The sequence below is a fragment of the Accipiter gentilis genome, chromosome 30 (genome assembly GCF_929443795.1).
Source record: "Accipiter gentilis chromosome 30, bAccGen1.1, whole genome shotgun sequence".
In the NCBI taxonomy this organism is placed as follows: domain Eukaryota; kingdom Metazoa; phylum Chordata; class Aves; order Accipitriformes; family Accipitridae; genus Astur; species Astur gentilis.
Genome location: NC_064909.1, coordinates 1046969 through 1062675, shown reverse-complemented (window position 1 = coordinate 1062675; position 15707 = coordinate 1046969). Strand labels below are relative to the sequence as shown.

The window sequence follows — 15707 nt, the reverse complement described above, 5'->3', positions numbered from 1 at the left end:
ACTTAGCAAGAAAGGCCTTCTGGATCCTTAAAAGAGTCCACATGTCCTCTGACAGCAGTATGTTTTTCAGAATTGCAACCAAACTTGACCTGGGCTTTTCATCCTGAATTTCATCAACTGCATGCCATGGAAACACTTGATTCTTTCTCTAAACAGCCATGGAGGAATATGAAACCAATGCATTTTTTTCAGAATACTTTTGGCAGGATGATTGGTATTGCATAGGGCCTTTAGATCACTTAGTCAGGATATGAAGTTTTGACAACGCAGATTTTGGCCAAAGATGTTCACAGAATGGTCAGGAAATCTTAGAATTTTTCCCAAAATTTGATTCTCCTTTCTGATTGTTTTATTATTGGAAACAAACTCCCTTTGGATGAGAACATAATTATTCTGTCCCCTTATCACTGCAGTATTTACAGCAGCAGCATTTGATGCTTCTAATATGGCACTTTGGGCTCCTAAAACTCATACCATCTTAATGTATGCCTCACCTATATATATTTCTATTTTTCAAAGCATTTTTACTCTTCTCTGGTGTCTCATTCAAATTAAAGGTGCAGAAAATTTTTGTTTCAAGCTGATATTTTGATAGCATGTATTTTATTTCTGCTTTCTCTTAATATTATATATTAAAATATGTAATGTCATAAACTTTATTTTCTGGTTAATCTGTACACTAAGTGTCATTTCCCTGAATAAAAAAGTAATAAATGTGTCAAGCAAGAAGAAAGTCTTTCCTTGTTTTCTTCTTATCTTGGTAAAATCTGAATCTAAATCAGAAAGTTGCCAAACCAAAGAATTAATACTTCTCTCCTTTCTCTTAAACCTTGTATAGAAATCACTCATTTCATCTCACGAAAGTGAGCTAGACAAGAACCCTGCTCTTCTTTCAGACATGTAAGCATCCTCCATGGTTTTTTTTCTAGCTCAGATTTTCATCCTACTTATGTTTTTGACAGATGGTATTATCTTCATTATTATCTCCACTCCATGAAAAGAATTTAATCAGTTTGCAAAAGGGAGTGTTTATTTATAATGATGAGCATTGAAGTTGATCATGCAGGAGATTTGGAAATGTCCAAATACTCCTGACTTGCTCCTGCTTTAAATCAATGCTCTCCAACAGATAGCCACAATGATACCACATGGTCTCATTCTTCACCCTGTTTTTGAACATCCAAGTGATCAATTGACCATAATAACACAGATGATAGTAAACTTGCAGAACCAACAAGTGCAGTCAGAGCTGTAAAACATTACTTTGGTTTCATCTATCACATGTAATTCAGCTGTAGCTGGAAAGAAAGTTCATGCTACTGTAATCTGATCCAGAGAAGACCAAAAAAAAAAAAATTTCTCTATTACAGTTCAATATGTGATTAAATCAAACCTTACCAAATAAAAAAAATGCTTGAAAACAAAGCAAGTGGACTGCTTCCATGGAGGGGAACATTCTGCTCAATAGGGAAACATAGACAAGTCCCATTGCACAATGAATGCTGAAACTTTTCAAGTGAAGAGAGGAAGATATAAACTGTACATCACAGAAACATGGAATTGTGGAAAATGCCAGATTTCAAAGACTCTTTTGGGAAGATTTAAATGTTTGTTATTTCTATTGCAATGATGGCGAAAAGAATGTACCTGGAAATATAATCAATACCTCCCAAGTCATTAACGTACAAAGATTAATTATTTGTTTCCAAATATAAGGATTTTGCATGTTTTCATAATTTGTGTCAGATACATCAAAGACACAGCCACATTATGGCTTCTGGAACAGTTCCGTCAAAACCAATCAACAGGTTTTCTGTCCAAATCCCAGAATTTTACAGAAAAAAACAAGTTCCAGCACTGGCTTATGCACTTGTGGTACCTCTGATATTGGCTCCAGCTACCAAGCAGGGAGTACATTGATTTATATTTCACAAGCTGACACAGATTTCCATAGGAAGTTGCTAGGGTTATTTAAAGTGTTGTGCTAAAGCAACATATGTGTTTTTCAGATCTTCCTCTGTTTGAAAATAGGCCTAATATGTTTTAATAACTATTGCTTAATGTGGCCCGAGTCAAAAGCCATGACACCAGGTTGGTCCTTATTGGTTAAAGCTGTATGAGGAGTGTTCTCTCATTTTCTATAGTTGTGGCTACTGTTATTAATTACAGCTTTCTTAATGAGAGAAAAAAAAAAGTAGAGTAAAGGCTAGGAATTTCAGGTTTTTAGTGAACTGCCTTGTGAAATTTATTTTCCTTGTTTCCCTATTCAAGAAAGCACACATCATGAAAAGGAATATGGTGTAAAGACTAAGAACAAGGTTTTATGTCTTTCTCTAGGAAAAATGATAGGTTGCTGGAGTTAAAATTTATGATTAAAAAAATTATTTTATAAAAAAGGATATTTTAAACATTTTACCCATGCACAGCAATAAGCACAGAGGATTCGTGTTAATAAAATAAAAATAGAACGATATGTAAATAATGATGCACCTGGCAAATGATGACTAGAGACAGAGAATATGAAGAATGATTGCAAGCCTTGGTTACTTTATAAGTAGGTTTCTATTTATTTCACATAGTAAGCATATACTTAAATAAGTAATCCTGTACTTACTTTCTGTTGTTTTGCTATTGTGTTTATCAAAAACTGAGTTCTGACATTGTCAACATTTGGAACCAGAATAGATGCATAGTCTGGGACATTTTCTGTGGGATAAATATATTCCTGAACTTTTTTACTCCAGTGCTCCCAGTCACCTGAAATGACAAAAAAGAGCAAAATATCTCACAATATTTTGATTGTGTTCAACATTTTGTTAGTACAAAAAAAAAATAAAAATCCTAGATGTTATGGGTGAAGCACTACAAAGTATAAAAAGGGATAAATTTTCTTAAATCTAGCTAAAATGCATCTAACAAAGGACATACTTACTCATGACCTCTAATTAGCCTACAATCCTACTAAATATACACAGATTTCTTAAATTTATATATAGCTATCTAAATAAAAACCCCAAAAGCAAGTTTACCTAGAAACTCATTCTCACACTGCTGGTGAAAAATTATAGAATATGAGAATATGGATTGTGTATGTGTACACTAAATAAACATTTCTGGCAAAAAAAATATCAGAATTTGATACAATAAAAATAGATGTATTCATGTCAGAATATACTCCGAAAGAACAGTAAATTCTTTGTGAAATTGGTTCTGTGTGTTATTTAAATTTGTTGTGGAAAATATCATGCTATTCAAAATATCAGTATTCACAATATTCAAAATATCACACTATTCTTACAGTTTTATAAACTGTAAGATTTATTACTGATTAAGTGGAATTAAAATCAGATTATATTTTTCAACAAAAAACACTAGCTGTGGGGAAATTAAATATAAAATTAATATTAATTTAGACTAAACCACCCTAAGCATAAATTATCTAAAAATTGCAGGCTGGTTACATTAATAGAAAAGAAATCTGTAAGGATGAAATTAAAACCCAAAAGACATAAGAAAATGATACCAATGAGCACTCTATCTCTTCTTTCTGATGTCTCACCGCCACAGAGGCACTGCATACAGAATCTGTTACTGCTACACTGTCATCAAAAATCTCCGCTCATATGACTGTATAATAAGGACTAAAGGAGTAATTTTAAATTTCAAAGAAGCTATACTCAGTTTTAAAATGCCAGTATAAAAAAGAATGTTAGTGCTTTTTCTTACCATAATCGGTAACATAAAACTCATACATCGTTTCACTGGTGCCAGGGGAGATTTCTGGTAAGTCTAATTTGTTATCATGGGCTCTAATGAAGGCTTCAAGTTTATCTCTACTGTCCAACTCCAGAAGGGCACCTAAACTCCACATTATTGCAAAGCAGAACAATTTATGCAGATGAAATATAGTTGATAAACGACCTTCTTCCTTCGATGGAATCAAACCCTCCAGAAGATTAATAGACTGAAAATATTTTAAAATATTATGTATTAAGAAAATTACATAATCATTTTTTATTTTTATAGATATATGCACATGCATTATTTATATGTATTCAAACTTTAATTCAGAATTTGAAAACCAGTACATTACCAAAGAATAACATAAAATTCAGAAATCCAAGAAAACAGATTAAAGATACCTATATAAAACTGGATCAAGTTTTCAAAATTACTTAAGTAATTTGATCATCAACTATCTTTTAAATTATGCCTATATAATAAATGTCATTTAAGAGCTAGGGTAACAGAACAGCTTTTTAAGGGATTTTATAATAGCTAGTGGGATATTCAGAACTCCAAAAGTAGGTGGAGCCTAGCCATTTCTTTCCATCTTTAAGAATGGAAGAATTTTCAGCATCTGTCTAATGTATTCATCTCAATTATGGTCAATTTACGCATCTATCACATTAGTTTCTATTTTCTGCTTTGAAAAAAAAAAAAAGATTAAAATATCCTATTTTATGATTTCTTCACTCTGTTTCTAAGGAACTAGACTCCAGATTCCAGAAATCTAGTAACTTGCTATCTACAATTCTGTGACGTTGTTCATGAAGCCAGATGTTTGACTGTCCTAGATAACATCACTCATATTCCGTTTCTACACAAGGCAGTGTCAAACACATTGTTTCTCATACTTAAGTGGGAAGTAATGCAGTAACATACACTTTTAATGCAGCCTAAAGGACATAAGTAGTCAGAATAGTTTTGATTACTTTAAAATTCAGTTTAAAAAATTATTAATCAGTATTAATTACATAACATTAAAATAATGTCACTTCTTTTCTTTGGAAGACAATTGATTTATCTAATTATTTCCAGGACAGGCTGTGTCCCAGTTTATCTGAACAAAATCTTTTTGTTCCCTCAAATACAAGCTCGAGTTCCAAATTTCCTATGATGCTCTGGGTCTTAGTAATATTCTATAACAAGTTTTTGAAGAAAGAAAACAGAAGAAATTAAACTGACTTCTAAAAACACACAAATGATTGCAACAAATTGGATGAAAACTTCAGCTTGCCCAGCATCTCATCTGCAATAGTGACCAAAAGTGAACACTTAGAGAAGAGTAAAAACAAAGAAAAAACTCTCTTGGCTTGTGGTGATACTGGGGGTGGTACTTCCTACTGGTACTCTCTTCAGCTTGGGCCTTTCTGAACCAAACATACTTTTTGTGAGTTTAGTAATCCTCCCTGGATTTTTCCAGCCAGAAAATATCAGGACTGGTCTTCAACCTACATAAACTTTTATCATCTATAACGCCTTTGGCAAGATGTTCCATAGGTCTGCTATTCATGGCATTGAACAGTTTGGGTTTTCCCCTGTGTGAATCCCTTCATGCTTATCTTCAATGAATTTCATTTGCTATTTTATTACCTAATTATTCAGTCTCATAACATCTGTCTACAGTTCTTCATGGTTAGCTGTTTTGTCCTTACTACCCTGAATAATTTAGTATCATCAGTAAATTTCTTCACCTAAAACTTTTCCAAATTGTTTATGAATATTTTGAACAACATTGGCCCCAACAAAAGTACCCTCGGGATCAGTGCTAACCTCTGTCCTTCCTAAGAACTGATACTCCAGTCACATATTTCCTATCTTCTAATCAGTTATTTATCTAGAAATGAGCCTCCTATCTTCTGCTATGACTGTAGCTTCCATGTAAATACCTGGTAAAGAACTTTGTCGAACACTTTTGTTCCTTCATGCAGGCCATATAAATCAGATCTCCTTTAGCTACAAGTTTATTAACTTTTCCAATAGGCTTATAAGGCAGGATAACTCTAAACAAAAACTGTGTTGAATCTCCTACGGTAAATTACATTTGTCTACCTAATGAGGTGGGCCAGAGGATGGTAAACAGTTAGAAAGGCAGTGGAAATCACAAGGAGTAAAGCAAAGGTAAGATCACTTTTTATATAAAACCATTATAAAGCTGTTGTAAGTGAAAAAAAGTTTAAATCGTGAAAGCTAACAAACGGCAGATAACTGGGTACACGTGCATGTTTGGGTGAACATCCCAAACTGAAGTTTAGAACTCGAGTACGAATCTGCTATCTGCTAGATGTAACTGTTTTGAGATGGTTGTAAATTTTGAAAACACCTGAAGTAAATAAAAGTGGCATGCCCTGAATCCCATAATTAATAAAGAGACATAAGACAGAACCACCAATCAGGAGGCTGATAAGGTACAGTGCTTCTGCACATTGACCATTTATGGCAAGACTGGGATCTTAAGGTTTTGGAAAGGAGAGGCAGTGAGGAAAAGAACAGTTCCCAAAAGAAGTTGTTCTTGGAAAAAAAGTGGCCCAGAAAGAAGGAGGTAAAGATCCTGGTTAGAGGAAAGGATCTTGGAAACAAGGGAAGATCCTGGAGATCAGAGAGATGCATGTAGACAAACGCTGGACGATGCCAAGAAAACTTGTTAAGTAATGCCCAATCCAAGCAGCTGCACATCACAGAAACCAACATGACTTTTTGCCCTGCCTTCCCACACCAAGAATGAAATCCTTGCTAGGAGGAGAAATCAAGACTAAGCGAATGTAACACTTGACGGGGGAAGCAAGTGACAAAGTGAATCTGTGAAATGATAAACTAGGGTAAAAGCTCTGGTCTCACTGTTTCTTAGATAAACCCCAGCATGAAGATCCACTAAGGGTTATTTATTCTGTTGCACCTGTGACAGAAACTAGAGATTTTCATTCGCAGGAAGAAACATTCAATACAGGTTAAATCAGGGAAATATTTCCCTGACCAAGCAGTATGCATAGAACACTGACTTGCTCACACTTCCTAACAAGCCCTAATCAAAAATAACATAGAAACTTCCAGTTCTAGGAGAAGTCTTCCATGAAGACAACATCAGTTCAGTCAGAGGTCTCACAGATAACAAATGTAGAAGAAAAAAATATTGTTTCTCTCTAAAAACTTTGTGCGTAGCATGTCCATCTGTGGTGGGTTGACCCTGGCTAGATGCCAGGTGCCCACCAAAACCGTTCTATCACTCCCCCTCATCAGCTGGACAGGGGGGAAAAAATATAACAAAAGTCTCATGGGTCAAGATAAGGACAGTTTAATAAAGTGAAAGCAAAGGTTGCGCACGAAAGCAAAGAAAAACAAATGATGTTATTCTCTACTTCCCATCCAGCAGGCAATGTCTAGCCACTTCCTGGGAAGCAGGGCTTCAGTACGCATAGTGGTTGCTCCAGAAGACAAAAATGTCCCCCTTCTGTCTCCCTTTACTTAGCTTTTGTATCTGCGCTGACGTCATATGGTATGGAATATCTGTTTGGTTAGTTTAGGTCAGCTGTCCTGGTTATGTCCTCTCCCAAGATCTTGCCCTACCCCAGCCTGCCGTTGAGGGGGGGGGAAACGTTGGAGAGACAGCCTTGATGTTGTGTCAGCACTGCTCAGCAGTAGCCAAAACACTGGTGTGCTATCAACACCTTTCTAGCTACTGATGCAGAGCACAGCGCTATGAGGGCTGCTATGGGGAGTATTAACTCCATCTCAGCCAGACCCAATACCATCATAAATCAGCAAGTTACATAGTTTCTGCATGTGGACTACAATTCTATAGATATCCTAATTCCTTTTGATACTGCACAGTTAATCTTTGCAGCATTTACTGTGGCTAATAATTTGCAGCAAAATACTTCAAACTGTTGAAAATCTGAAGCTAAATCTCTGATGAACAATAAAGAGATATTGGGTGCAAATTGACTAGTTTAATAATAAATTGATGTGTTACCCCAAATATTATCTTGTCTACCTTCTTATTCAAAAGCACTACTGATTTGTTATGAAAGTGTCAATATAAAACCGAGATTACATGGGCAAAGGGATAGTCTGGAGACTTAGAATCTGCAAATGACAACAGATTCATAAATCAGCTGGAGACATGCAGTATAGGACTGACAGTCTTGCAAAATATGCTAAACACATAATTTTATTATTAATAAATCACTGATAAAGTATGGACTCCACTTAAGGTGGAACTCCAGTTAATAGGAGGGAACAGGCAAAAATTACTACATTGACCCTGGAAGAGCTAACTGACAGAATGACAGCTATTACATCTGGAGATAGAAGGATAATTAGAATTATTCTTCACACTCTCTGTTGACGCCACCATAGGGTTAGACTGACCCGTACCACAATTTGTTTGGTATTAAAAGAACTGGAGTGAGACCACTAGCTTATTAAACATATGCTTGTGAAAACTTACTGAAGCTTGCAAATTCCAGTCAACAGAAGACTAGCCTACATATGAAGCAGTGAAGAGAAGGGGGGTTTTTGCACATCTCTAACAGTTCCTCATATATTGCCAAAGAAACAATTATTGAGTTTGAGGGGTTTTTTTTGTCAAGAAATCATCTTTTAAAATTAAATTTTATTGCTATCAGGTGTTCTTTTTGTTATTTCTGCACACTTACTCTAGTCAGTCAATTCATACAGACTTACACAGTATCTGTTTTACCTGCATAATGTAGTTGCATTCTAGAAGCTCCATTTTTGGATTAAGGTTTAGTTTCATATATGTATATGCTGGTTCAAAGATTCCATCATACAAACTTTGTAAAACTTCAGCTTCTTGAGAAGAAAATTTTTTCAGCCATGCCTGAAAAACATCCACAATATTTTTTCTGTATAAAATGTATAAAAGGCTAAAGTTAGGAGTAGCCAGCAATTATAATCTTACTTGCAATATTGTTCTCCAGCTGAGGGCAGAAGAACTGATGTAGACCATACCCATTCGAGAAACTGTTGCTGGAGAGGCATTGTCAATGTTGTGGACCTCAAATAACAGTTTACATGTAGGAGACATAGGAATTCGATCTCCGTTTGCTAGAGTGAGGGTCTTGTTATCGTCTAAAACTGAATTTAGATTCTCAATCCAGACTGGATCTACAGGACCATCTAAAATGAGAAACATATTTTCACCTGGAAAAATAATCAAAAGATTATTTCATATCACCATGATGAAAAAGCAAGAAAATAAGTTTACAAAAGATGGTCTAGAACTAAGTAATATATAAAAAGGTATTTTATTTATTGCAGTTTCTGCCATCTCCATGGATGCTCATTACTGTATAAATGGCATACTTAGTTAAGGAACTCTTTTGGAAACAATTAGTAGCAAATGAGGGCACAAGTATATCTTTATAATGTTGAACACCTGTGGTGAGATTACCTTGGCTGGCTGGCAGACAGACACCATGCCACTCTCTGCATCCCCCTCCTCAACAGGACAGAGGGAGAAAAATAAGGTGAAAATGCTTGTGGGTTGAGATAAAGACAGGGAGATAACTTAGCAACTAGGGTCACAGCAAGACAGACACGACCTGGGGAAAATTAATTTATTGCAAATGAATATAGACTTGGATGATGAGAAACAAAGATAAAAACTAAACCAACTTTCCCCCACCCCCTTTTCTTTCTCACCTTCTTCCTTCCCAATCTAATTTAAGTCTTCCTCCTTCCTCCTCCCCCACCCCTGAGCAGCACAGGGGGAATGGAAATTTAGCATTTTGTTGCTAAAATAAGGGTTCTTTGAGCAAATAAACAAAAGGCATTGAATATTCACAGATCCCATTTAAGTTACTGAAAATACCATCACTCATCAATTCTGAAAATCCAGTTATTTTTCTTTTATTTTGAAACATAAATATAGATGAAAATGCCTAAATTTTGGCAATCAAATTTTAAAATTCTGGCTTTGGTTTGAATATAAAAAATTTCCAATAGAGAAAATAGAGACATTCCCAGTATAGAAAATTCAACTTTCTTTTAAAAAAAGCCTCCTTCTAGGAAGATTCCCTAGAAGAATTCCCTTTCTTTAATATAAATATAAAACAAATCCCTGTGAAAAGGAATTTCAGTATTCCAATCCTAAAATACTGAATATAAATATGGGTAATCAACATATGAAAAACCATGGAAACCCCCCTATTTTCAAGCTAGTGTAATTAGTAAAAGTACATCTAAATTATAACTTATCAGCTTCCAAATAACACATCTGCACTGTAGGACTGAAGTGCAAGGAAACAAACAATTTTTTCATGTAGATATACTACTGAGATAATAAATTTTTAAACTATTTTCCTTTCTTGAGAAGTGAACTGTAACCTCATTTATGTTGTCTGTAATTTCTCTCAAGAGGGAACTTCACCACATTTGCAAATTCAGGATGCTTCTTTCAACTTATCATTCAAGAGGTATTTTTTATGATGCCACATACAAAGTATTTACATACCCTTTTTAGCTTTCTGTGTTTTCCTCCATAATGTAGAAAAGATTCCATCTGTCCAATCATTAGTTGCAGCATCTAGTTTTCCAAACATTTGAGGAGCAGTAATAGCTTTGGGGTTCATGCGCATTTCTCTATGAGGTTGGCCACATTCTGTCAGTGCTCTCATTAATATAGTTATGACTACAGTTTTTCCAGATCCACTAGGTCCAAGTGTCATCAACCCATGACGTACTAGAGAAGTTTCATACAACTATTAAAAAAATCAAAATATTTTAAGAAATACCTGCTTTTGGAAGATTTTTGCTTGCATTTAATATATTTGATAGTGATTATAAATGTATTAGACATACAAATTACATGCTCAGAATTGAAATCAGCATGTATTTGCTGATTTTTACTGTTTTGTGGAATATACATACCTTCACATCCTAATCTTCTAAGCACCAAGCAAGTTTACTATAAAACAGTTTACTTAACTAAATCTTGCCTAAACTTTTCAAAGCAACTGAAAATAATTTTACCAGATTTTAAAAAGGATCTTCTGTATTATTCAAAAGGAAAAATGAATAGTAGCAAAACATTAATGCAACAGAAGAATGACTAATCACTACAGTGCTAAAATACCCGAGTATATGAAATAAACATAGGGACTGCACATCCTCCAGGATTGTGGATGGGTTTAGGTTCAGGAGAGTTCCTTATTGAATTTTCTATTTTCCTTCTAATATTAGCTTTAGGCTTGATATGGAAGTGGCAGGATCTGCCTACACAAATATCTCCTTCTGGAGCAACCGAAAGGAACAAAAAAGTGGCAGTCCTTCTGGATGACAGAAACTTGTAAGGAAAAGCATATATAGCTGCTTCCTCTGCATGCTGAAGAAAGGCTTGTATCAGTCCAGAAGGAAGATCTACAGGTACCACAAACCTAAAATAAGGTCAAGTCCACCATGAACTTGACAATTTCAAACTTCTTATTCCCAGTGGAAGATGGAATTTGTTAAGGAACAAGCAATCTTCCTATGACCAGTTTGTCAACCAGAAATATTGAGCTGTGAATAAAACAGTGAACATGACTTTAAGCACGGTGGTCAAAAGTGTTTTCTCCCATGCAAAAATTCTGCTGCTTATCAGTGTGAAGCTGTGTGAAGGACAATATGGATCCAACCTGCAGAATGTGGAGCAAAACATTCTGTAAATTCAGTGGAATCTTGAGCAGATCCATAAATATACATCTGGTTTGATGACAGAGACATGGTATTCTAGTTGCTGTGAAGTAACATAAGGCAGAATGTTGCACTTTGTAGAATACTGTACCATATGGTATATTTTGCTCTCATTCAACAAATCGCACGAGAATTTGTGGTTAGACAGGTAACCCGATCGGAAGATTTCGCGGTGTACAGAAAGGTAGGGCCCCACCCCCTCCAGTTACGTTAACCAATAGCAGTTCAGTGGTGATGCAAGCGCACCGTGGCTATATAAGGAAGCAACACGGGGAATAAACGCTTTTCGCCATCCACCACATTAGTGTCCGTGTGTGACTAGCCCGAACGGCCTGTACGTTTTGCCGTCGTGTCTTCTCCGAACCGGGTCGCCTTGCCTCACAAGAGGCAACAAGAATTTTGTTTTTTAAGCCAGACAAGTTTGGAAATTTTCAGAAATCTGGTAATGAGCACAAAGGTCAGAATGCCCTTCTTGGTTTACATCTAGTTTCTTTAAGATACTTAGTTTGTAAGAGCCAATTACGTAGTTTCTAATTTAAGACTGTACAGCCAATGAACAAGCCTAGCACTTCAAGGCCTGTAGTTTTATAAAGTCTCTATTTTGAGGTTGTGCTTCAAGAAGACGCAAACTTATTTCCATAGGGTAAAATGTTCTTAAGTGTCAGTTGTTGTAGCTATACTCTCAGCTTGGCAATCAGCAAAATTACAAGTAAATGCTTCTAGAGCAATATAGTTTTCAGCCATTAGAAATGGAAAAGGTTATTAGTCTTAATCATTACAGAGTTTAACAATTATCCAAAAAGTAGGGATAAGTAAAATACAAAAATTAGAAAACAGCATAATACTTCTCTGGCTGACAGATTTTACAAAGCAAAATTCAATTTCATCAATTAATGGAATTTAAAAAAAAAATAAAATCACTAATTAAGGCTACATGCTAATCTCAATAAGTAATACAGACAATAAAGTAAAGCTAAGCACTGTTTAAAGCATGGTACCACAAGAAAAAGCGTTCGCATCTCGTTGCCTGCATGCAGAAAAAATGAAGAATCAGAGAACACAAGAAACCAACAGTCATAATGTTTAAAAACAACATCATGAATAATTAAAGTGTGTTCTCAAAAAGGAGTAGAACAAAAGAGACAGAAGTGCAACAATGCTTTAGTTACCTTTCTAGCTTGTCAATTTATAACTGTTCAGTGATTTTCTAATTATTTATTTCTTGAGTTGTTAGTCTGCTGCATTTGTTAAGTTTGCTCTTTAAAGAAGAACGTGTATAGGCAAGTGTGTTGGCATAAAGATCATCAGAACATGAGTTAACTGTCTTTAACAATAAATTCAAAGCTAGTTTCAAACATGATTGCATGTCAGAAATACAACTGTCAACCATTTAAATGTTTTGTTGGAGTATAGGTTCAAAAAGCCATATAATCACCTTTTTTCCTTCATATTAAATAACTACACATTCATTAATCAACAACATGTCATAAAGAATATCCCACATTAAATACAAATTACCATAATCCAAAACTACAGTTCAATCATTAAATCACAAGTTTACTAAACAGAACATCTTACAAATATACTGAAGTCAAAATAATTTCTTGCAACACCCTAACAATTTTCTCTCTATTGCTTTTCAATCAGAACGCCCACTAGGTCTAAAGACCTTGCAACACAAGGTAAACAAAACATACTACACTCCTGGCAAGCTGCCAGTGCACAGGGTCTATATCCGCTATTCCTCAACTGCCAAAATCCAAGTGTCTTTCATGTCAAAACTAAGCAACTTCTTGTATTATGTAAACAACATTGTTTGCAACAACATCTTGCTGCAGTCTCTCATTCAGATTCCGTGTATTTTCTTACTCATTTTTACTAAAACTCTTGCATGCAGGTAACAGAGGGATACATATTCCACTTAGGCAGGGTCTTTCCACAGTATTCAGATGGCTAATGCACTTCAGAAATATGCTAGCTTTGAGCACTACAGAAAGAAATTGACAGTAGCTGGGCTTGTTCGCATCCTTTCTAGTCTAGAAAGTCTCAAATATCTTTATAGCTTTAGTCTTTCAATCATGTGTGTCCTTGAGAGAAACAATTCCTGTTGTATGACAGTGTCATTCTTGTTACTGACACTATTTTTGGTTCTTTCATTTATAGTACCTACAAGCATGTTCACTTGCATGCTTAACCTTGTTATAGGTTTCCATAAGCTTGTCATAGCATATGCTAAGACATATATGCTCCATACATCCTGATACTTTAACTCTTTCAACTAAATACAGGTAAGCTGAATGATGACCCAACCACTGTATAGGTTTTCAAAACTTCCGTGAGAAAAAACTTTACTACGATGTCTGCTCAAACTGATCATGAAGACTCTTCTTCATTACAGAAACATATTTATATACATACCTCTTACATTCTTCTTTGCCCTTAAAAAGGTCTTTTAGCTCTCTCCTACTTCGCACGAGTTGTGCCCTGGCTATGTTTCTTCTCACTCTTTATTTACTGCTTTGGCCTTCAAAATGCCTCCCAATCCTCCCTATGCCCTACTGTCCCTACTCTAGTCTAAGAAAGTCATGTTAGAGACCCACGTAGGTGCCTTGCTGCTTCATCCAAATACCTTGGATCCACTACTATGTCTGGGAAAGGCTGGGTTAATAGCATGCTTTAAGGTATTTTTTTCTCTTCTTCTGGATAATTTAAAGAAATAAAAACCTAAAGTCCCTTGGACTGGTCTTCCTTAGTGTGCTGTACACACAACCTTAATTTTTTCCCCACATTAGAAGCACAGGTCCTTGAGTGAGACAGGCGTTTAACTACTAATATGGTGTTCTGACTCCTGTTTGTTACGAATGTTTTGGGAAGAAAAGCGTTACCTGAACAAGCTTAAGATTCCATGGTGGATGGTTAATCAATCCTGCTTCTTCAACCTGATTAGCTACTGCAGCCTGAAGATCAGCATAAGTACTACTGTCCAGCTGTAACCCGGGAAAGAGATCATTGATAAGACTGAGAAACAAAGGCTCATCTTCATCTATCTGAAACAAAAAAGTTAAGTGCTTAAAGTGTGGTTATCCAAAGAATGTTCTCAAATGAAAACTAATCTCTATTTTAAAATAATAAGCAGTAAGAATATATTTTCTAAATACAGATGCTTATTTTCATAAACACAGCAAGCCAACAGGACAGCTCACTACAAAAATAGAAGTTTAAAAATATCATCCATATGCCATGCAAGAAATAAAATTCAAATTAAAAGAAATTTCCCACTGAGCAGAGATTGGAATCTATTTGTAAAATTGATTCGTAAAACACTTGCAGCATATATTGGAAGGAACATCCTATCTGGAAAGAAATCTTTAAGAGTCTAATTCAGTGGATACTCAAATTATTCAGTTTACTTGTGGTACAGTAGACAGTCTGCACACAAGTCAGTACATAAAATGTCACACCCACAGATAAGCCACTATTAACCTATTTGAACCTTTGCACTCTCAGCACTGTTTACAATTCTAATAAACTCTTATTTTAATGTTTAAACTCTCATGTTTAATGATAACATGATGATTATATTTCTTTTTTTAAAAAAAAAAAAAAAAAAAAAAGATGTTTGAGATTTTGTCTAATCTTTTGCAAAACCCCATGAAATATGTAGTAGACTTGCCTCTACATGGTGCTAGAATATTAAGTTAGATTCTTACCAGCTTAGAAAGATTCATATCTCTTAGCCCTCTCATAACAATACTTAATTCGCTTTCATTTGGCCTGGCCCTCTTTTGAGACCCAAGGGCCCTCAGTACTGAAAGAATATTCCTTAGACCAAAGTCATAATGGACCTAGAGAGTAGAAAAACACTTATGTATCAGTAACAAGTTCTCTAGCTTTATTTCATCAGTATATCAAAACTTACTTGCATATTTTATAGTATAGTTGCCCTGCCTGGAAAAGTTAGCTAAAATAGGAATTGTTGCTGTTGTTTAGGAATTATTCTATTAAAATAAATGAAGGATAATAAGGTAATTTTCAGGAAAAGGGGGGGGGGGGGGGGCGGAGTATAAGGTTTTTCTTATCTAATTCAAATTTAATGACTTCACCATTTATAATGCCATATAGCAATTATTTTGTAGCTCTGTATAGCAGGGTTCTAAAAAAATAATAGTTCTGTTCCAGACTGGGTCTTTCAAACTGAGGCAGCTTAAAGCCAAGACGTCAAATCAAAG

General features: G+C 35.2%; 1 protein-coding gene across 1 annotated transcript in view; it reads right to left on the bottom strand.

Annotated features, from left to right (window-relative positions):
- Positions 1–15707, bottom strand: part of DNAH8 (dynein axonemal heavy chain 8) — a 150525-nt gene that overhangs the window by 67111 nt on the left and 67707 nt on the right. The window contains 7 exon segments of the mRNA XM_049833809.1: positions 2615–2757; positions 3727–3964; positions 8483–8623; positions 8705–8946; positions 10259–10505; positions 14364–14525; positions 15189–15323. Coding sequence (XP_049689766.1) covers positions 2615–2757; positions 3727–3964; positions 8483–8623; positions 8705–8946; positions 10259–10505; positions 14364–14525; positions 15189–15323 — 1308 coding nt within the window.